General features: G+C 40.7%; 1 protein-coding gene across 6 annotated transcripts in view; it reads left to right on the top strand.

The window, feature by feature from the left end:
- zcchc14 (zinc finger, CCHC domain containing 14) overlaps nt 1-19,873 on the top strand; it is a 55,773-nt gene that overhangs the window by 23,467 nt on the left and 12,433 nt on the right. For 2 of the 6 annotated variants that reach the window (XM_036002708.1, XM_031310153.2), the window contains 9 exons: nt 3,425-3,495; nt 3,647-3,718; nt 4,879-4,946; nt 8,209-8,387; nt 11,569-11,605; nt 11,688-12,186; nt 13,626-13,735; nt 15,044-15,189; nt 18,548-18,700. In XM_036002708.1, the coding sequence (XP_035858601.1) occupies nt 3,425-3,495; nt 3,647-3,718; nt 4,879-4,946; nt 8,209-8,387; nt 11,569-11,605; nt 11,688-12,186; nt 13,626-13,735; nt 15,044-15,189; nt 18,548-18,700 (1,335 nt within the window). The remainder of the gene's footprint in view (nt 1-3,424; nt 3,496-3,646; nt 3,719-4,878; nt 4,947-8,208; nt 8,388-11,568; nt 11,606-11,687; nt 12,187-13,625; nt 13,736-15,043; nt 15,190-18,547; nt 18,701-19,873) is intronic. The other 4 variants (XM_031310161.2, XM_031310166.2, XM_036002707.1 and 1 more) reach the window with 4 other exon arrangements.

Genomic DNA, 19,873 nt, shown 5'->3' with positions numbered 1-19,873 from the left:
GGTAACATTACAAAAAGACTTATTGTGACAACAGTGAGTAGTGAGCTAGCTAATGACATTTAGAATTATATAAAAAGGTCTGGTGAATAGGTTGTTTTCCACAGTGCAGGATGCATTCTGTAATAATATCACTGTTATGTGATATCATTTGAGAGCTCTTTGACTTCAGAACTACATGTCTTGCTATACCAGCTACCCACCCATTGCATTACATGCATTTTAACTGCTCAAAAAATAGAGGACACACTATCTTTGAGCAGTTAAAATGCATTTAGTTGGGGAAGAAGAGTTGTTTTGCAACATAATACAGGAATGACATCTCAGTATCTGGAGAAGCAACCAACATGGAGTTATGGAGTGGTCAGCAATCCCACCAACCTTATGAACTACAGTCATTTTGTGCTATGGGGCTAAAACTTTAGTGCATCAACAGTGCAGGTGACTGGCCAATTCACATCACCGTCAGTCAGTGGTGGAAGAAGTATTCAGATCCTTTACTTAAGTAAAAGTACTGATACCAGAGGTGATTTCTTTAAGACTGCAAGGGAAGCTCGGCTTCCCCTAAAATGTCAAAAAATTAATGGTCAAATATGTACTATTGTGTTAACATTTTATTGACTAAAAATGCATTAGAACACATTCATCTCGAAGACGAGTTTGTTCACAATCAGCTACATATAGTAGGTCTGACTCAATTGCCTTCTCATACATTCGCGTAGCGTCACAATGCATTTCCCTGTTGAAGCCTAGCATCCATGGACTTCATTGGGGCTGCTTTGAACCGTTTTTTTTCAGTGCTTCGAAACTAGACAGTCATTGGATAAATGCTGCGATTATGTCCCGCCCACGGACGCTCAGTGTCTCTGGGGGTGAATGGAGGAGTGGGCTGGCCTGGACTCCGGGCTTCTGCGTGATGATTGGAGGGTCTGTCGAAAGACTGCATCTTCTTTTGATTGACAGCGATTTTGTACTATAAAAAGTCGCCGAAGCTATTCAAGCTCAGTCCCATCGTGGAAGTGTAGTCGAAAGACAAACTGCAGCAACATATTTCTTGGTATTTGCTTGGCGAAATTGCTAGCCAATTGCTTATTTACCTGTAATTAACGGAAGAAAGACATTTAGTTGCACTGTAGTTTCTACTAGCGTAATGGCTGCCGACATCAACAGAAGCTTTTCCAAAACTAGGAGAATTCACGCTAGTTCTGTTTTTCCCTTAGAGTTCACTCTGCCATTTACTGGTCAATGTCGCCACCTAGTGGCGAGGAGTGCAAATGACTTTTACACCACTAGAGACTTTCTTTCTTAGCTGTAACTGCATACAGTATAAGCATCTTAAGTTAAGATGCTTATTTTTGTAACATGGGAAAGCTGTGTGATTACTTGGTGTTCCTTAAAGACATGGAGTTGGACAGTGCAATTCCTCAGCTTTACAAACTTGTTCTAATTAGTGGCAATAATTGGAGCTACATCTGCAGGTGTAGAAAGGATCTTCTCCTGTTTAAAGTGGCTCAAGTCTTACACCCGTATTTTGCATTTCAGAAATATTAAGTTAAGTATTAACTTATGTATTAAGTACATATTAACAATCGAAAGCAGTTTTTACCAGTGTATCTTGATTGGGAATCAAATGAATGCAAAGTTACTTTATGAACTTTTTATGATATATGATTTTAAGATTTGTAATTATTTATTTACTGTAAACAAAAGAAAAATGTGTGAATCTGTCATTATTGCACAATTCCTCCAAGTACCTAACTGAAAAACTAAAAATCCCTATCCTTACTAGAGTCAATATACTGTTTAGTAACTCCTAAATAATGTTGATTACTCACTGACGTCCAGTGATCACTGGTTAATGAGACAGTGTTTGCAGCACTTTGCAGCTGTTCCAGTTGGGCTGCTTTCTCCGTGTCATACAGGCTGTGTATCCGTGAAAACTACTCTCCCCCTCGACGGCAACGAGACAGGTCAGAACATGCCAACCCTAGTACGTCTTTAAGACCCGAGTCCTCTACAATGCTGACAGGTCTGCAGTTAGTTGCCACCCGTTTCGCAAGAGCTGTAGTAATTTTTTGGGATTTGGTTTCATCCACAGTGTGCTTAGCTTCGTAGGTGGTAGCTCAAGCTTGACGTGCTTCGGTGATATTTTAATTCGGCTTTACACAATGTGCATATGGCTTTCGACCTGTCTACGAGCCGTCTGGGAGTTTTGGAAAATAAAAAGCGCCATTCAGGATTTCATTGCTGCTGTCTTTCCATCATGCCTGCAGCCTGCAGCAGCAGGATGTGTTATGAGGAAGTGGCAGCTTAATGATAAGTAACGGTGCTGCAAAGGGTCAAAATAGTAGCCTGTTAGGCATGACGCAAAGCCGAGTGAAGTGTAAAATAAATTAATAAATGCCGGCATGCAATTAATGCGATTAAAAAAGAATTGATCGCGTCGCGTCGGCCCTTAATCGCGTGGCGCTTAACGCGTTAACGCTGACAGTCCTAGTTTAATCGGTTAATCATTTCAGCTGTACTCTACTTGTAGGCCGTTATATTGTTGGGTAGTTTAATTTCTAATAAAATATAATATTTGTAGTGGAGTAAAAAGTACAATAGTTCTCTCTGAAATGTAATGAAGTAGAAAGTGGCATGAAAAGAAAAGACTCATGTAAAGTACAAGTACCCTTAAAATTTGTACAAAATACAGTACTTGAGTAAGTGTACTTAGTTACATTCCACCACTGCAGTCAGTGCAGTTACACCTGATGACATGATTAAACTACTTCACTTGTAACTTACTAGTTTTGTCCTCATATAAGTTTAAATTCCTCCTGGCTATTTCAACTTTAAATGATGATGATGATGATGTGTTTAACCAGGGGTGTCAAATTCAACTTCACCAAGGGCTTCACTGGAAAATGAGATTGGCATTAAGGGCCAGACATGTTTGACATGCTTTTATTCAACCGAAAAAGTCTAATACCTTAGACTGTATTATTCGTGTCTCGTGTAGCTTTCTCCCTTACAGTTTGGTCGACATAAAGCCCTAAAAAGTTCCTTAGCCATTATAGAGTTTAGCAAATCAAGCAAAACAATGATTACATTTTTTACAACAACCTGTTTCACAGCCTGAATATGTAAACTCTCTGGTTCTGTGGGAATTTCTGAGTGTCAAAGTCGGCAAATCTGCCAAATTCTGCTTTAAGTGTCGCATAACTGCAGTCTGAAAAACAGTTTCCCGTCTTTTTGGTTTGGCTCACATCTAGGCGGGCCAAAATCTATTGTCAACCTAAATTGATATGTGGGCAGGATCAAAATTTGCGAGGGGGCTGGATTTGGCCCCCGTGCCTTGAGTTTGACACGTGTGTTAAAGCAACTGTCTTAAACTTGCGAAGTGTGGCCAATTATGTGTGAACCAATCATGTGCTTCTTTCAGTGGTGATTGAGAGGGTGGTGCTGAGAGGAGTGACACACACGTCTGAAGACACTAGTGAATATGTGTTCGAGGTGGGTGCAGTCTACACACAGACGCCTGCTCACTTTTCCAAATGCTCTGCGTTCATCTCTTCATGTGTTCACCGTTTCCTTTCACTTGGTTTTCTACTTCCTCTACTCCATCACCTCCACCTTCTCCTTCTCCTCATCCTCCCTCCTCCAGGCCAGCTGGTCAGATGGGTTTGTGTCATCCGTTGTCAGAACTCGGCAGGAGGTGACAGAGCTGCTGAGCCAGGTCAGGACCATCACGGTAACACACATTCCCTAGTCTGGCTTTGCACGACCTTCCTCCACAGCCCTGTGGAGGAGGGTCTGGCAAGTCCACACAGCATTCCAAGATGGGAGAAAAACGTGCTCTGGTTTATTGGCATTTCTTTAAACCAATCACAATCGTTAGGGGCGGCGCTAAGCGCTAGGGGTGTTGAAATGAATCATTGCATCGATACATCGCGATGCGGACATGGATGATTCTGCATCGATGCAGTGACAGACCATAATCGATTATAGCTTGATATACTGATGTTGTTTGTTGATTTTCCGGTGGCTGTTTTGTCTTTTTTAAAAGCATATATAATAAAAAGGGGGTGAAGGATTGTGATATCAAATCGATTCGAATCGTTGACAGGATAATCGTATAGTTTGTCGCCGCAAAATAGCCTCGGTGAGGAACTTGTTTTGGTGGAACACGTGTATGTTCAAAAGTTGTTTTAGTCGTGCAACAGAAAACTCAGATTGGACAGATAGTCTAGCTAGCTGTCTGGACTTAACCCTGCAGAGATCTGAGGAGCAGTTAACCATAGTCCTCATAAATCCACCAGAGTTTAAAATTACAACACAAAGAAAGCGTAGGAAAGGAAACGGACATCCGGCTGAAAAGAAGGACATCCAGCGGGATTGCCGGAGGCTCCGGAGCAATCCCGGAAGTGGAACGTTGTGGATATAGACTACACATTCCCTAATTGATAATAATAATCTCAGGTTGAGAGAATAGTAAAATGTCTTCAGTACTGTTTATTCTACAGATTGACCTTTTACAAGTGTAAAGGGCCTATACAATTCTAAATAATTAAATTAATGAATCAATCACTTATCAAAAATCTCATTGCGTAAATGTTTTGTGAAGGCACCAATAGTCAACACTACAATATTGTCGCAATATCAACATCGAGATATTTGGTCAAAAATATCATGACATTTAATTTTCTCCGTATCGCCCAGCTCTACTTCCCCTCTGTTTCTGATTTAATTATTGTAAACAGACATTTGGTCTTAATTACATGAAGTATTGAGCCAACAGTCAGGTTTTATAGGGATGAATTGCTCGGGATCATCAGCATGGGAATGTAATAACATAATGTGCTTAGTTTAGTATGTGTTTTTTTCTTCTTCTCTAAGCTGTCACAAGCATTTCCTGATGACGGAGTGGAGAAATTCCTCCCTCAGTCCATAGAGCTGGACGCCAGGTGAGTTCCATAGCACTTTCTGTTTATTTTTGCTCTTGAAAAGTGTTGTTTCTGTCTCATCATGGAGAAGTGTGTTCCAGCAGAGGAAATCAAGGGAATTTGATTGAACTCTTCCAGAAAGAGTTAACAGTATGGCTGTGCAATTAATACGATTTTAATCGTTATTAAGATTTTTGGCTCCTAACGATCACAAAAACAGAGTACTCGAGAAAAACGATTCTTTTGCAGATTATGTTTTGCAAGTAAACTCTTATTTTGTCTTGTGTTCTGAATGAAAAATAAATAACGTTAAAACAGGAAAAGTATAAAGGAAATGCGACAGTTCAGGGTGTTTCCACTGTTGATTTGTTCAACTGTTTCACTGTTTTTTAACTTCAATAAATGCAACGTCTTTCCAAAAATCAATGACTTATCGCGTTAAATAATAATTGAATAATTTAAACCCTGGAGTGTTTCAATCTGTTTGCTTGCCAAAAGTCTTCTTCTTCACAGTATTTTGTTGGTGCATTTCTGCTTTTCTTAGTGCGTTACTGCCTTCACCTATTAAGGCGGATTTTATGCTTCTGAGTTAAATTGACGCCGTGGGTACGTACGTTAGGGCTGTTGGAACGAATTCTGAAAGTCGAATATAATTCAAATAGTAAAAAAAATCAATACTATTCGAATGCTGAAATTACTATTTAAATGTGATTTTTTTTTTTTTATAAATAGGTTGGCTAACGTTAGTTAATCTTACTCTTCTCAAGTCACGTCTGATGAACAAAAAGTTACGGGAGTGAGAAACACAAGGCATTGTGAGCTAACGTTATGTACCGAGTAACATTAGTACAGGGGGAGTGACAGGCTGTGGCTGGAAATCGGAAGGATGGTAAATTGTTTTAACATGACTTTAAAATAGGGCTGTCAGCATTAACGCGTTAATCGCGATGCGATTAAGGGCCGAGCATAACGCGTTCATTTTTTTTAATCGCATGCTTCGTGTCGTGCCTAACAGGCTACTATTTTGACCCTTTGCCGCACCTTTACTTATCATCAAGCTGCCATACTTCCTCGTAACACATCCTACTGCTGCAGGCATGATGGAGAAAGACAGCAGTTCTGAATGGCGCTTTTTATTTTCCAAAACTCCCAGACGTCTCAGAAGTCGAAAGTCATATGCACATTGTGTAAAGCCGAATTAAAATATCACCGAAGCATGTCAAGCTTGAGCTACCACCTACAAGCTAAGCATAGTACAGTTACTGCACTGCGCATGCTCATATGACTGTTCTCCCGAGGTCCTGTAGCTGTAATAATGGATAATACTAACGCTAATGGTTGTAATTAATCATGTGTTCTATTAGTACATCCATGGTATGTATGCTGTAAAGCCTGTAACGTGGATGAGAGATGAAATTATGTTTTTACTTTCCCTGTGCCCCGAATACTAGCGTTGTAAGCTAACCAGCGGTCCGCGCTAGCTTCGTTCAAGCTACAAACACAATCAGTTAGCATGAAAACATGTCCCAGAGAACGACAGAGTGGGTACACATCCGTTATTAACCCCTATGTTCGTTTTGCGCCGGAATTGTCCTTTAAGAGAAGCTCTGTTCACGAAACTGCAGGCTAACCTTAGTAGCTAGCGCTAGTTAGTAGCTAGCTAGTAGCACAACATAATAATTACATCTCCTTGGTTGTCTAAATACATCCTTAGTTTATTTAGATAAGCATGTAAACGATCAGAAACAACGAAAACACAATGTTTAACGTTAGTGAATATTTTATACAATGAAACGGCGAGTTCATGAGTTCGCCACTTGTAAGAGAGAAGCTCATGAACGAGCATGTTGCTACCGGTTGCTAGGACAACACAAACAAACTGTTGCTAGTGCGCATGTCCATTGTGACGTAATGGGCCAGTCAACGCGGAAGATCCGAGCTCCATGATTGCTTTATGCGCTTTTGAGCACTCTCACTGGAATGAACGGGGCTTCCCGCCGAACGCTGTATCCAGTTCTCTTAATACATCCATGCTCTGGCCAGGCTAATGTTAGAAGTCCCTCTAGTGGACAAAATGTGTAACAACAACCACATGCATATAGTGACAGTGACAATGCATAAACCTGAGTAGTGTAGTACATATTAATAACAGGCTTCATTTAAGCATTAAATATTTTAATATTATTTGAATATTTAAAAAAATAACAAATGAAATTCGAATGGTATTATAGAGGAAGACTGACAGCTCTAACGTACGTGGAGCATAGGCGTAATTAACAGGGGAGATTGGGGGGTTACAACCCCCCCAATAATCAAAACTGACCAGGGCAAAATTGAAATTGTGAGCGTCAACCACTTCATTTTCTGCATTCTGGTGAATTTTTCTGCAACAATGTATGGTGCAAATGTCTGTCTGTATTTATGTGAAGTAAATTATAATAGGTTTTTGGGGTGGGTTGCACTGGCCAGTTTTGTTATTGGGGGGGTACACCTATGAATAGAGTGACCAATTGTGGTTACCACTAGCTGAAATCAATAAGCAATAACGAGTATTGATTATGTGTGGTTACATGTAATTTAGATGTTCAAACAAACACACGTTACATTTTACAGCTGACAAACCAATTTAAAATCTATAGGTTTACCAAACGGTTCAGTTAACCATTAACCCTCTTAGGACAAAAGACCCACTGGCGAGTCCAAGCGATGTTTGACAACAGTCCTACTCAAAAAAGTGATATTTCAAAATTTCATTTTAGACATTTATTTACTATTTTATTCAGATATTACGCTACTTTTGTGAACCCAAGACTTTTGTAAACTCATTTCAAGCACCAAAATAATTGAGTTTAGGTCCAAATTATCTCTTTAAACATTGCTCTGGAAAAAATTTGGGCCTCCTTTACAGAAAGCTGAGTTTGTTCTTGTTGAAAAACATGGGTATCTGGTTAAATGCAAATATCCTTAAAATGTGAATTTAAAAAGAAATGTAAAAAATTCCCCCCAGAGGGTTAGGAGCAGTTGGATTAAATGTTGGTGAAATGTGTATGCTAATCAGAAGACAAGCATATCAAAAGTATTGTGAACATTACATTGTGAAAGACAATTACTTCATATGAAAGGTATTGATCAGGTGTGGTGAAAAAGTTACTGTGTAATAGCATGTGATGTAGCATCTCCTCCTGTAGCTTTTAAATCCAGTTGGCTTTCCCTGTGTCCCTGTGTCTGTCTGTCTGACTTCCTGTCTGTCCCCCTGCTGTCCTCTATCTCTGCCTGCGCCCAGGTGTCTGACAGCGCTGCCATGTCCTGTCCTCCAGCACCACAGTGTCCAGCTGTTCTTCACCTCCACCAGGCCTCTCTCACCCAACTGTCCTGCCTCGCTCCCCTCCCCCCTTCCTCCATTACCCTCCTCCCTTCCTACGGCTCCTGTAGCCCCAACCTGCCCGTTCACCTCCAGCTCTAGTAAGTTTTTTGTTTCATTGTCAATGATTTTCTAATTTGGATTTCATGTCATTTCTGCTGTCTTCTTTTTTGAATGCAGAAAAATAGGAGACTACATGTAGCATTAAAACATCAGAATCATACTGCGGATGTCATGAATGTGTGGCTGGGAATGTGTGAGTCTATAAATCAGTAAGTATCTAAAGAGGGCAGCAGGGATATACTGTAAAACTATTCTTAGATGCAAGGAAAGAAGGTGCCAAGGAGGGACAGGGCAAGACGGGCAAGATAAAAGATTCATGTCTGAGTTTTGCCGTTGGAGAAGAGAGTGAGGGGAGTGGAAAAAGAGGTAATAGAAAGGACAAGGCCGTGGGTGTAGGTCTTGGTTGGTGGGAGTGAAGCGCTAAGAGAGGTGAGACTGCAGGCAGGATTTTCAGTTGGTGTTTTGGAGGTGTTGGAGGGAGCGAACAGGGTCTATTTTAGTCTGATGTGGGAATTCAGCCTGGCATGTTTGTGTTGGGAAGCCTAGAGTGTGGTGACCTCATGTTGGTGTGTGTGTGTGTGTGTGTGTGTGTGTGTGTGTGTGTGTGTGTGTGTGTGTGTTTGATTCTGCGATTGTCACCTCATCCCAAAGAGTATTTATAGCCGTTGGTGCAGTGTATATCTGTGTGTGCTTGTACTTTTGCATGTGTTTCTACCTCTGTGTGTGTGTGTGTGTGTGTGTGTGTGTGTGTGTGTGTGTGTGTGTATGCGCGTGTGTGTATGTGCCAGACTCAGGAGACCCCAGGGCAGCAAGATTAATATGAGTATGTCTGACTATGCTGTAATTTGCCTCCACAAACAAACACAGAGCTCTGCCCTCACCAGAGTATATCACAGTCCATTCTTCATAAGCCGGATATGGGGCTGTAATATCACATTTATTGCACTTAACACAGGGGTAATGGGTTTATATCACACAGCAGACAATGCTTTCAGAAAAGAACAAAATGACCGAGTCTGCAAGCTCTTAATAATATAATGATAAACCTTTCATCATTGCAAAATGCCCCGACATACTGTATTTTTAAAGGTTAAAATTAGGACTCATTCAAGTGTCTCATGCAGAAACCCCCTTGCATTTAAGATTTTGCAGTTGGTAATAAAATATTTATGAAAATCCCTTATGTAAGCAGTATAGTGTCTTTGCATCTTAACTTAAAATTACACTAAACACTAAATCACATGCTCAGTCCTTCAGAATACAGACACCTCATATTAGTGTATAAGTGTCGATGTGCATTACTAAGCGCACATATCACTGTATCAATGTAATGTGTTCGCAAGCATGTTTTCTTAGTTTAACAACATTACCCGGGTAAGCAGCATTGCACCAGTATTGCTAATAATATCTTCACCACCATACATTTCAAATGTAAAGCAGTAGTTGAAGGAGAAAAGGAAAAAATAAGGGCTTTCTTTATTGTACAGATTGTGCTACCTAACAGTATATGTCACAGCAATGAATCAGAATAAATGCTGCAATACACTTAAATATGCATTATTTCTTTTGCCGTTTGTTTTTTGCATAGTGTGATTCCATGTGCACAGAATTAAACTAAAGTCATTCCGGTAATGCGATAAAAACTCTACATATTCACTATGCATACTTGTATAGGGCAGCTACAGATAGATAAATACAACAGTGCTGGTCAACTCTGTCTTCTGTATTTGGCCACAAGTTCTCATCCACATCCCACCTTCGTCCTCTCTTGTAATACACCTGGGAGAGAATCTTTTTGCATGGGGTTGAGGACTGGAGAGTAAAGCGTGGGTGTGTGTCCCGCAGAAGATAATATAAGATAAAACTTTACTGTCTGTTCACACATTTTTCTTGCATTGCCTGCTCCAACACTCAACATAAAAACACAAAATCATAAAAAAATATATGTAAGGTCACCCTCCAGTAATCATCAACAAGACATCTGACACACCTGTTGGTCATCACACACACACACACACACACACACACACACACATACACATACGTGTGGGGGGCAGCGCTGTAGTCTAATCTATTGTAGTGGGTATATTGTACTGTATATAAATATATTGGCCTATATATATGGGCCAGAATCTGCCTTTGGGGGAGGGGGGGCATATCATAGTGGGGGGTCTGGGTTTGAGCGTCAAAGACTTAATTTCCTGCATTCGGATACACTTTTATGCACCAATTTACGGTGGAAATACCTTTATTTAGCCTATGCGAAGAAGAAAAAAACTGATGACAATTCAAAATATATCAAAAATATAATGGAAAGTATGTTGTTGCATCTCACTGGGAATTTTTAAGTGGGTATATGGAAATCCTGGAACCTTTATCACAGTTTGTGTTGAGTGGAGGTCACAGTCAAAGTGTGAGGAATGTATGTCAAAGTGGTGGTGGTGGGGGGGATAAACTAATATATAGAGTGAGGAATAAAGGAGTGCTTGTTCTGGTTCTTTCTGCAACTTGGCACCCTAAAGCAAAATGTGTGTTATCAAAACTGTAAACCTACAGTACAAGTACGGTCGAAACAGAATGTGACATGAAACTGATGCAGTGAAATCCAATCCCAATAATGATTTTGACTTGTATGAATGTAGGATATACTGAAGGATAATGTCTGACTGTAGATGTTATTCAATATTTACAGTAATACAGCATATTCAATCCATTTTTCTTTCTAAGAAATTCATCTGCATAATTTCAAATACTGACTTCTGCATGAATTGCACTTGAATTACACAGGACATTGCTAAGAATGAGTTACTGTTTGATAGCATTATTTTATACGGGCCTTTTTTTAATTTTAAAATGTAGCAACAATTACATTCCCATGCTTAACATTGAGTGTTTTCATGCTCTAATGAACTCACTGTGCGATGTATTACCTCATTTGATCCAGATGTTATTTTGTGTGCTGTGTGAGATATTGATGCCAAGGCTCAGAGTTTTTTTTTCACATTTTCATTGTTGTGAAAACTAAAACCAAAGCAATTGTACTGTAAATAAAAGATACCAAAGTCTTACTGTTTCTTTTGGATAATGCAAAAGTGTTTATTTCAACTAAGCAGGATATGGGTTTTACTCACTTGATAACTTGAGTTTTTTTTTTTTTTAAAACACTTTGGTGGTGATGACAGTGAAGATAATAAAGGTCTTTTTCACTCTGTCCCTCAGGTCTTGGCTGTATGGTTCAGTACAGAGGAGCCAACAGGTTCGATGTTTTCTTTCTTTGTCTTTCTATCATCCATCATCATCATCATCAGCATCCCTTCTGACTGTATTTCCTCTGTCAGGGCGGTGTACAGAGTGGCCAGCGTCCAGCCCGTCGTCAGCACCCACAGCTCTGTCATGACTCGCCCCTTTCCTCACCTCTCCTCCCTCCCTCCTCCTCTTCCTCCCTCCATTCCTCCTCCGCAGCACTCCCCCCAGCTGTCCTCCCTCCCTCCCCCTGTGCCAGCCCTACCCACCCAGTGTTCCATGGCTGGTGGAGGGGATCCCTCCTCCCAGCCACATCCCCAATACACTCAGTCCCACTCATACTCCCAGCACCACCTACATCCACAAAGCAGCAGTCAGTCCCTGCACCTGTCCCATTCCCATCCAACGTCCCACTCACATTCCCAGTCCCTTTCCTACCCCCAGTCCCATTGCGTGTCTCGTTCCCAGTCCCATACACAGGCACCATCCCAGTGCCAGCCCAACACTCCGGAGCAGAACGGCATCCTGGACTGGCTCCGCAGGCTTCGGCTCCATAAGTATTACCCCGTCTTCAAACAGCTCACCATGGAGGAGGTGGGTCAGCTTTAGATGCCATCCTGTCATTTATTTATTTATTTATTCAGAATACCTTACAGGACACAACAAGTTTGCTCAATCAATCACTAAAATCTGTATTTCAAGCTGTAGTCATGTTAGGGCTGCACGATTATGACCAAAATGATAACACAATTACTTAGATCAATATTGAGATTAAGATGTTTTATCACGATTCTTCATTAATTTTAGGGACAAAATATTTGTATCACACTTTCCCATGTTAAAAAACAGAGCACTGCTTTCACTTTTACATGTTGTGCTACGTTCTAATGTGCAAATCTTTGCATCAACATACTGTATGACGTAAAATAAGATTGTTCTTCACCTGAATTTAATGCATCTCCAAGAAGCCAAACTTTGAAAAAAAGAAATTGTTACTAAAACTTTACACCCAAGATTAAATCAACAGAGCACTGCTTTGACTTCCACGTTGTGCTACATTTCTGCTAATTAAAACATCTTTGCATCAAAATAAGACTTTAAGACACTGCTGGGGGGGTGCTGCTGTGCAAAGAATTCAGAGGAGGGACTTGTCACTAAAATGAGAATAGCTAGTCCATCTTAAAGGTCAGCCAACCTTAAGTGAGTCTGTGCCGAAGTTGTCCTTAGCTTCAGGGCTTATGGATGGATAATAACTGTAATTAGACTGGAGTTTGCTATTTGTACAACATTTTAGTTTAAAAAACATCTTAAAAATACTTCTTTTAAAATCCCCGATGCTTAAGACCCGCAGGGAGTCAATTTAGCCCTGGTGTGATGCCGGGCTTGCATTACACTGGCAGAAGCACTGGCTTGATTTAACCCTCATGATGTCCTCGGTCAACTTTGATTTTTTTCAAAAGTTTCTATATAACAAATATGGGTTTATTTCAACCAAATTGCCCAAAAGTAACACGGATGGTTCCATACACGAATCAAGGCTGTGATTATCCAGCAACACACGTTCCCTCAGATCTTAACTATTAGTCAAAATAATTCATAATATCTGAGGGGTTTTAACTCAGAAAATAGGTTTCATATAAATCAGGTTTAATGACCATGAATTCCAAAAATAAGTGTAAAACTAGTGGTAATAGGTTGGAATGAAGTTGGCTACAGAGATGTAACACGGAAGTGGGTGATCATTTTTTACTTTATGCTTTCTAAACAGGCAAAACAGACCATAACAAGTACATGGTGGACGGGAAGACAACACAAGGGTTAATATGCAGCAGGAGTTTCTATGAGCGGAGAACTCATTTTAAACTGCAATATAGCAGTTGATCATGTCCTTTTAATTGTGGGAAGCCAAAATCGTGATTGTGATTAATGTTCGATTAATTGTGCAGCCCTAAGTTATGTAAGCTTTTTACACTGAAATAAATCAGTATGTCTGCTTATCTTCAACACATTTGTTTTTCCTGTGCTCCCTACAGTTTTTAGCGCTGACAGAGGAGGACCTGGACAAGTACGACCTGACCCAAGGAGCAAAGAAGAAACTCAAGACTCAACTAGAGCTACAAAAGACTCAACTAGAGATACAAAAGTCAGTAGAGTATACTGCATATCTAATCACAAATAATATTGATGTATCAAAGCATAACTTTGCTACTTTTTGGTTATTATGTGGTAGTTAAGGGCCATTAAAGGAACACGCCGACTTATTGGGACTTTAGCTTATTCACAGTAACCCCCAGAGTTAGACAAGTCGATACATACCCTTCTCATCTCCGTGCGTTTTGTAACTCTATCTGACGCCCCCAGCGCTAGCTAAGCCTAGCACAGATCCTGGAGGTAACCGGTTCCAACTAGCCTACTGCCCCGAATAAGTGACAAAATAACGCCAACATTTTCCTGTTTACATGTTGTGATTTGTATAGTCACAGGGTGTACAAATAACAAGGTCACTATGCTTTTACTATCTAGTAATTGTTGACTCTATTACTCCAACTCAGTGTGGATGCATCAGCGTTGATGTGCTGTTGAGTGATGCTGTAGCTATCCTCAGGCAGTGAGGTGTGACTTAAACATAAGCATACATGCTCACTGGCGTTATTTTGCCCTTTACATCTTTGTGGCAGTGCACGGGGAAGTTCGCAGATGCTTTGTCCCATTATTGGTTAACAGACCGACCGATCAGCCGCTGATTTCGACAGTAAATATACAGCATTAGCGGTCCACAAAGCATCAATGGTTAACCAGCTGAAAGTGGGCCGGAGAGATTAGATATACTTAGGAGGCGATAACACACAGAAACACATGCAAAAACATGGACCTGCAAGCAAATGCGTCCACATGCTCTGACTCTCTTACTTACACAAACACGCACGCACACGCACACACACACACACCGGGGTTCTTCATGTGAACCTGCTCTTTTTATCTCTTGATCATGTTTCCAACACCACTATCAACAGGTTTCCATTAGGCAGGTGTGTGTGTGTGTGTGTGTGTGTGTGTGTGTGTGTGTGTGTGCTTGTGCTTAAATAAGACAATGAAAAGCAGTGGTTTTCCATGCGACAGGTTTAACTGGTTTGCAGATGTGTTTGTAGAAGAGCAGTTGGAATGCTGAGGAGCACGTTGAGTGGATAATGTCTCCCCCTGGTGGCGATAGGTGGACACAAGCTGCCCTTCAACTCTTGGACATAAACTGAGAGAATTTAAATTTACAAAACAGGTTTCCGACATGCCTTGGGCCATCATTTTTGTTCTGTTCCAGTCTAGAAGAAAAGGTCCATCCATTACATGAACATGTCTTTCAAAACAGCAAAACTCTATCTGATAAAGTTATTGCCCCACTTGTATCTATGCTGAAAATAAGCTTCTAAAAGTAAATGTGATTTACACAAAACAGGATGAACCACAAGATGCATCAGACCTCTCTGCCTGTGTGTGTCCCCTGCAGGGAGATGAAGATGGAGAAGCGACCCTGCAGCGGCATCGCCAGGGTGACGCCATCCAGTCACATGGGACCCTCAACACATCCCACCTCCACTGCAGGTAACCAAGCTGGTTTGTCTCAGGCTATCACTGCTTATTTGCCTTTGATTCACATGTAAGGTTACAATGTTTAGATGTGAGGCCAGGCAAAAAGTTTGCCGCCAATGGCCCAAAATGAGTTGATTCATTTAAATGTGACTTATAATTAAACTGTGAAGTCTATTTGCTCTGGTGTCCAGCAGTATTAGACAGTGTTTGCCCTGGGCAGGGTGAATGTATGGATTTCTATTAGGGCTACACAATATGAGGACAATATCTTATTGCGATTATTTTGAAGGATATGATTCACAATATTGGAGGGAATGATCATTTTGTATTATTATTCTCATTTTCATTGAAAAAGATAAAAATTAAAATGATGTGTGATTTTTGCGACAATCTGTACCAAAGAAAGATTTTTTTCTTTAGTCTGTAGGATACGATTTGTAGGCCGGAATGTCTCTGCCCAATACTTAACACACTTAATTAATAATACACTTAATTACATTACATTAATCACACTTAATTCAGAATGGTTTTCTAACTATTAGGCTTTTCCATATTTTCTGTCATATCTATAATGTTATAATGTCGGATTTTCATGTTAAACGTGGCCAAAACAAAATAATGAGGTAAACGTATTTTAAAGAAATCCCCGTGAGCTAAAACTTTCTGATTTCCAACTGTTCTGAACGCCCTGGTTTCAACAGTTTTTTTTACTCTTGGCTTACGCAATTCTAAGCCGGTATTCTATGATTAGTCATCTGCTCCAGGCAAGAACTATTGGAGTTTTTTTTAAGCTACTGCGGTGTTAACATTGTCCTATGTTGCTGCATGCTAACGGCAGTAATGTCATCTTAGTTGCCAAATGTTGTTAAATTCTCCCCAATAGACCTTTTTCACGGCAGACATGTTGACATAGTAGGAAAAGCACAGGTGTATTCAAAACCATTAATTATGGCTGCATTCCACTTAGGAGAGGCCCTGCTACTGTGCTAACCTGACTCCGCCAGATGGATTGCTTCGCATTTGCTCGGCATATCCATCTGGGAACTTTCCGTTGGAGAACTTTTGGGAAGGGGCGAAAATACTGGTTAGCTGATTGGATAAACCATCTGTCTATCACCACCTATGTTGGTGATAGACGGGCCAAATCAACCAATCAGATCAACGAAGCTAGCTAAGTTAGTGAAGCTAGCTAAGTTAGTGTAGCTAGTGTTAGTTTGGCTTCAAGTACCTAGCGGTTCTTCTAATGCCATCGTTTAACATACATTAAGTTAAGTAACGTAGCAACGTTAATGTTTTTAAGCTTACCATTTGTATGTGACATGAACCTCATCAACGACAATCCCCACCAAGTTTTCACGGTACACTTCTGAAGAAGAGCAAAAACATCTTTTCCTCTGAGAAAAGCCTCCAGTGCCGTTTTTTCCTCTTCTTTCAATGAAGGAATACTTTCTAATTCGGATAAAACTTGCGCGATAGCTACGCTCATCATCAGCTGAGACGCAACAGTTGTTTAGACTCTAAACAACTGTTGTGTCACACCTAAACCCGCCTCAAAACCAACGCTGATTGGTCGGTCGTTTGGCGAACGGCTCCAAATTTTCTCTATCTCAAGATGCCAGACTGATCTGCGAGTGGAAAACTGGAGCTCGCGAGATCAGGACGGTCTCACAAGGCTACTATTGTACATGCTGACTCACTGAAATAGCTTACTGGGACACTTGATGGAATTGAGCCATCGTTAAGGTTATCAATTTCAGCTGTGCTTTTCCTACCATGACAAGTCAAAATGTCTGCTGTGAAAAAGATCCATTCTGGGTCACGTTACTCCTGAAACATTTCCGGTTATGTAGTATTTGGTTTAGAATCCTTTATCTGCGATGTTTGATGGTAGAAAGTGCTGCTATATTCTATTAGTGTCCACTGCTAACTACAGTAGCTACATGCTAACGCCAGATAGCTGTAATCTTGGCGGCCAATGCTGGTCATGTCTCCCCAAATTCAAATAAAGTCACTTTACTGCTGGGACATGTCTGGTTGTGTAATATTTGGTAAAGAAGCCTTTATTGGTGATTTTTCACGGTACAAAGCCCTGCTATATACTCCGTTGCAGTCAGTCTCAGACTCTGGAGTGAAACAATGCAGCGGAGCAACAGTGATTCGCGGACATGCTCTGGCCAATCAGAGCAGACTGGGCTTTTTTTTTGGAAGAGGGGGCTTAAAGAGACAGGCGCTCCAACAGAGCGTCTCATACAGAGGGTGAATACAGTTGCAGCAGCCATGAGCAGTATGAGAAAAATAAAGTGTTTTTTGAACATTAAAGCTTTAGTGCGTAACTTTTTGATATTAATGAACGTCCGTTACATTTAAGCCATTGCCAAATGAGTTGCTACAAAGCTAATTAAGACTCACACAACTCTCACTGTATTTCTGAGTATAACTATGTTCAGAAGACTGTGTCGTCCGGTGACTTTCCCGCGCAGATAGAAGATAATAACCTCATGTTCCATCATGTTTTTTTAATCCTCCATGTCCTCCTTTGCTACTAGCAACTGCGTGGAGGAGGGTGGGGGGGCTATGCGCGATCACGGAAGGCTTGTATCATGTGGACGCGCCGACAGTGTTGTTGTCATTACTTAGAATTCCTAATGGGGGCGACAGAAACTACGTACTATAGCTTTAAAGCATGTTCTAGCAGAATCACAGTAGAAATACAAATATGAACCTGAAAATGCTATATAATAGGTCCACTTTAACAGATATTACGCTAGGGCTCGGTATTGTTCAAAATGTTTTGATACCGGTATTGATACCAGTACTGTGACTTCGATACCGGCTAACCGATACTTTTTTATACCAATTTTATAAAACAACAACAATTACAACATTACACATTACGGTACAAATCTTTTTATTTTTCAGCTCCTGCTAGGTGAGCCCGTCTCTGTGAGTAACGTAGTTTTTCCTGCGTGTCTCTACGACGTGTAACGTTAGACAGCCAATCAGCAGCATTATTACATCTTGGTAGAAGCATGCTGCGTGCTGATTGGCTCACTGACGCTGATGAGATTTACTCCTAAGGTATTGAAATTGGGTATTGAATAACGAGGCATTTTTCGAATACTCGATACTTTAGAGGAAATTCAGTCGATGCCTAAAAAGTATTGAATTCGGTACCCAGCCCTATAATGTGCCCCCCTGCGATTTGGCTATTGCACTAGTCAATATTGCGATTTTGATAAAATTGCGATTAATTGTGCAGCCCTAATTTGTATTTGTGATGTATGATTGTGAAACAGCCACAATGCTTATTTCACTGCATTAAAAAATGTTAAGAGAGCCTAACATTACCGTGTATTGAAATGTATTTCAGGAGAGCTGCGAGTGGAGGTGGACGCTGTGCTGCACCATCACCCCGTCTCCACAGACAGCAGCTCGTCCTCCGGATACTCCAGCTCTTCTTGCTCGCCCCGAACGCCACTCTGCTGTGACTCTGCCTTCGACAGGACCAGAGACATTCACAGGCGTAAGTTTTTTTCACAGGATTATTGAATTATCACAGAGTGATAATCCTGGAAAAAAAAGGACAGAAGCCAGATCGAATTCTTGAATGCAGCAGTTTGAAAGTGATATTCCCTATTATTTGCTTATTTTCCTTAATGTTGAATTTGTCAACACTTTAATCCCATTCAGGTAGGCTACAAAACATAAAATAATACATTATATTATTGTAATATGATAAATGTACATTAAAGCTTTAGTGCGTAACGTTTTGATATTAATGAACGTCCATTACATTCAAGCCATTGCCAAATTAGTTGCTACAAAGCTAATTAAAACTATCAGCTCCACACAACTCTCTCTGTGTTTCTCAGTATAACTATGTTCAGAAGATTGTGGCGTCCGGTGACTTTCCCGCACAGAAACTCGAGTGAAGATAATTATCTCTTCTGAAGAGTCCATCATGTTTTTTTTAATCCTCTGTTTCCTCCTTGGCTTCTAGCAACTGCGTGGAGGAGGGGTAGGGGCGCGTGCGTGATCACGGAAGGCTTGTATCATGTGGATGCACCGACAGTTTTGTTGTCATTACTTAGAATTCCTTAATGGGGGCGACAGAAACTACCCACTATCACTTTAATATTGGCTGAAAAGTTTAAAAACACACATGCAGTAGCACTTGTTGGACCCAAGCAATACTGCCGTGCAAAGCGAAAAGACTGTAACTCAATTTTGGTCGAAAATGAGTTATTGTCATTTTTGGAATATTAAAGATCTGCATTATCATGTGGACAAATATCTTGAGTCAATTTTATTGTTTTGGGGAGAAAATTGTGTGTTGTTCTTGCCGTAACTTCAGAAGCCATAGAGAAGCCAAGGCAGAATACCGTAACATCAGTTACAGTTCTTTGTCTTTGTTTCATGGCGCTTCAGAATGCTCAAATTAGGTTAAGGTACTCTGTAAATGAGCTGCCCGCGCTGCACACACACACACACACATACGCACGCACGCACACACACACACAGCAGAGGACGACGCTGACGCGCAGCACATGTACCTGACTGGGAAAAATACCGCTACGCTCGTTACTGTAAGTAGGCTACAGTAAAACCTAAAAGTAAATACCTTTCAATACCCACTCACCTGACTAAAGGCATACACATGTAGGAACCGATATATTTCAGTCTCTGTCTGTGTGCA

Source organism: Sander lucioperca, chromosome 7, assembly GCF_008315115.2.
Source record: "Sander lucioperca isolate FBNREF2018 chromosome 7, SLUC_FBN_1.2, whole genome shotgun sequence".
Taxonomy (NCBI): Eukaryota; Metazoa; Chordata; class Actinopteri; order Perciformes; family Percidae; genus Sander; species Sander lucioperca.
The sequence above is the reverse complement of the archived record's forward strand: the minus strand, read 5'-3'. Positions and strand labels throughout refer to the sequence as shown.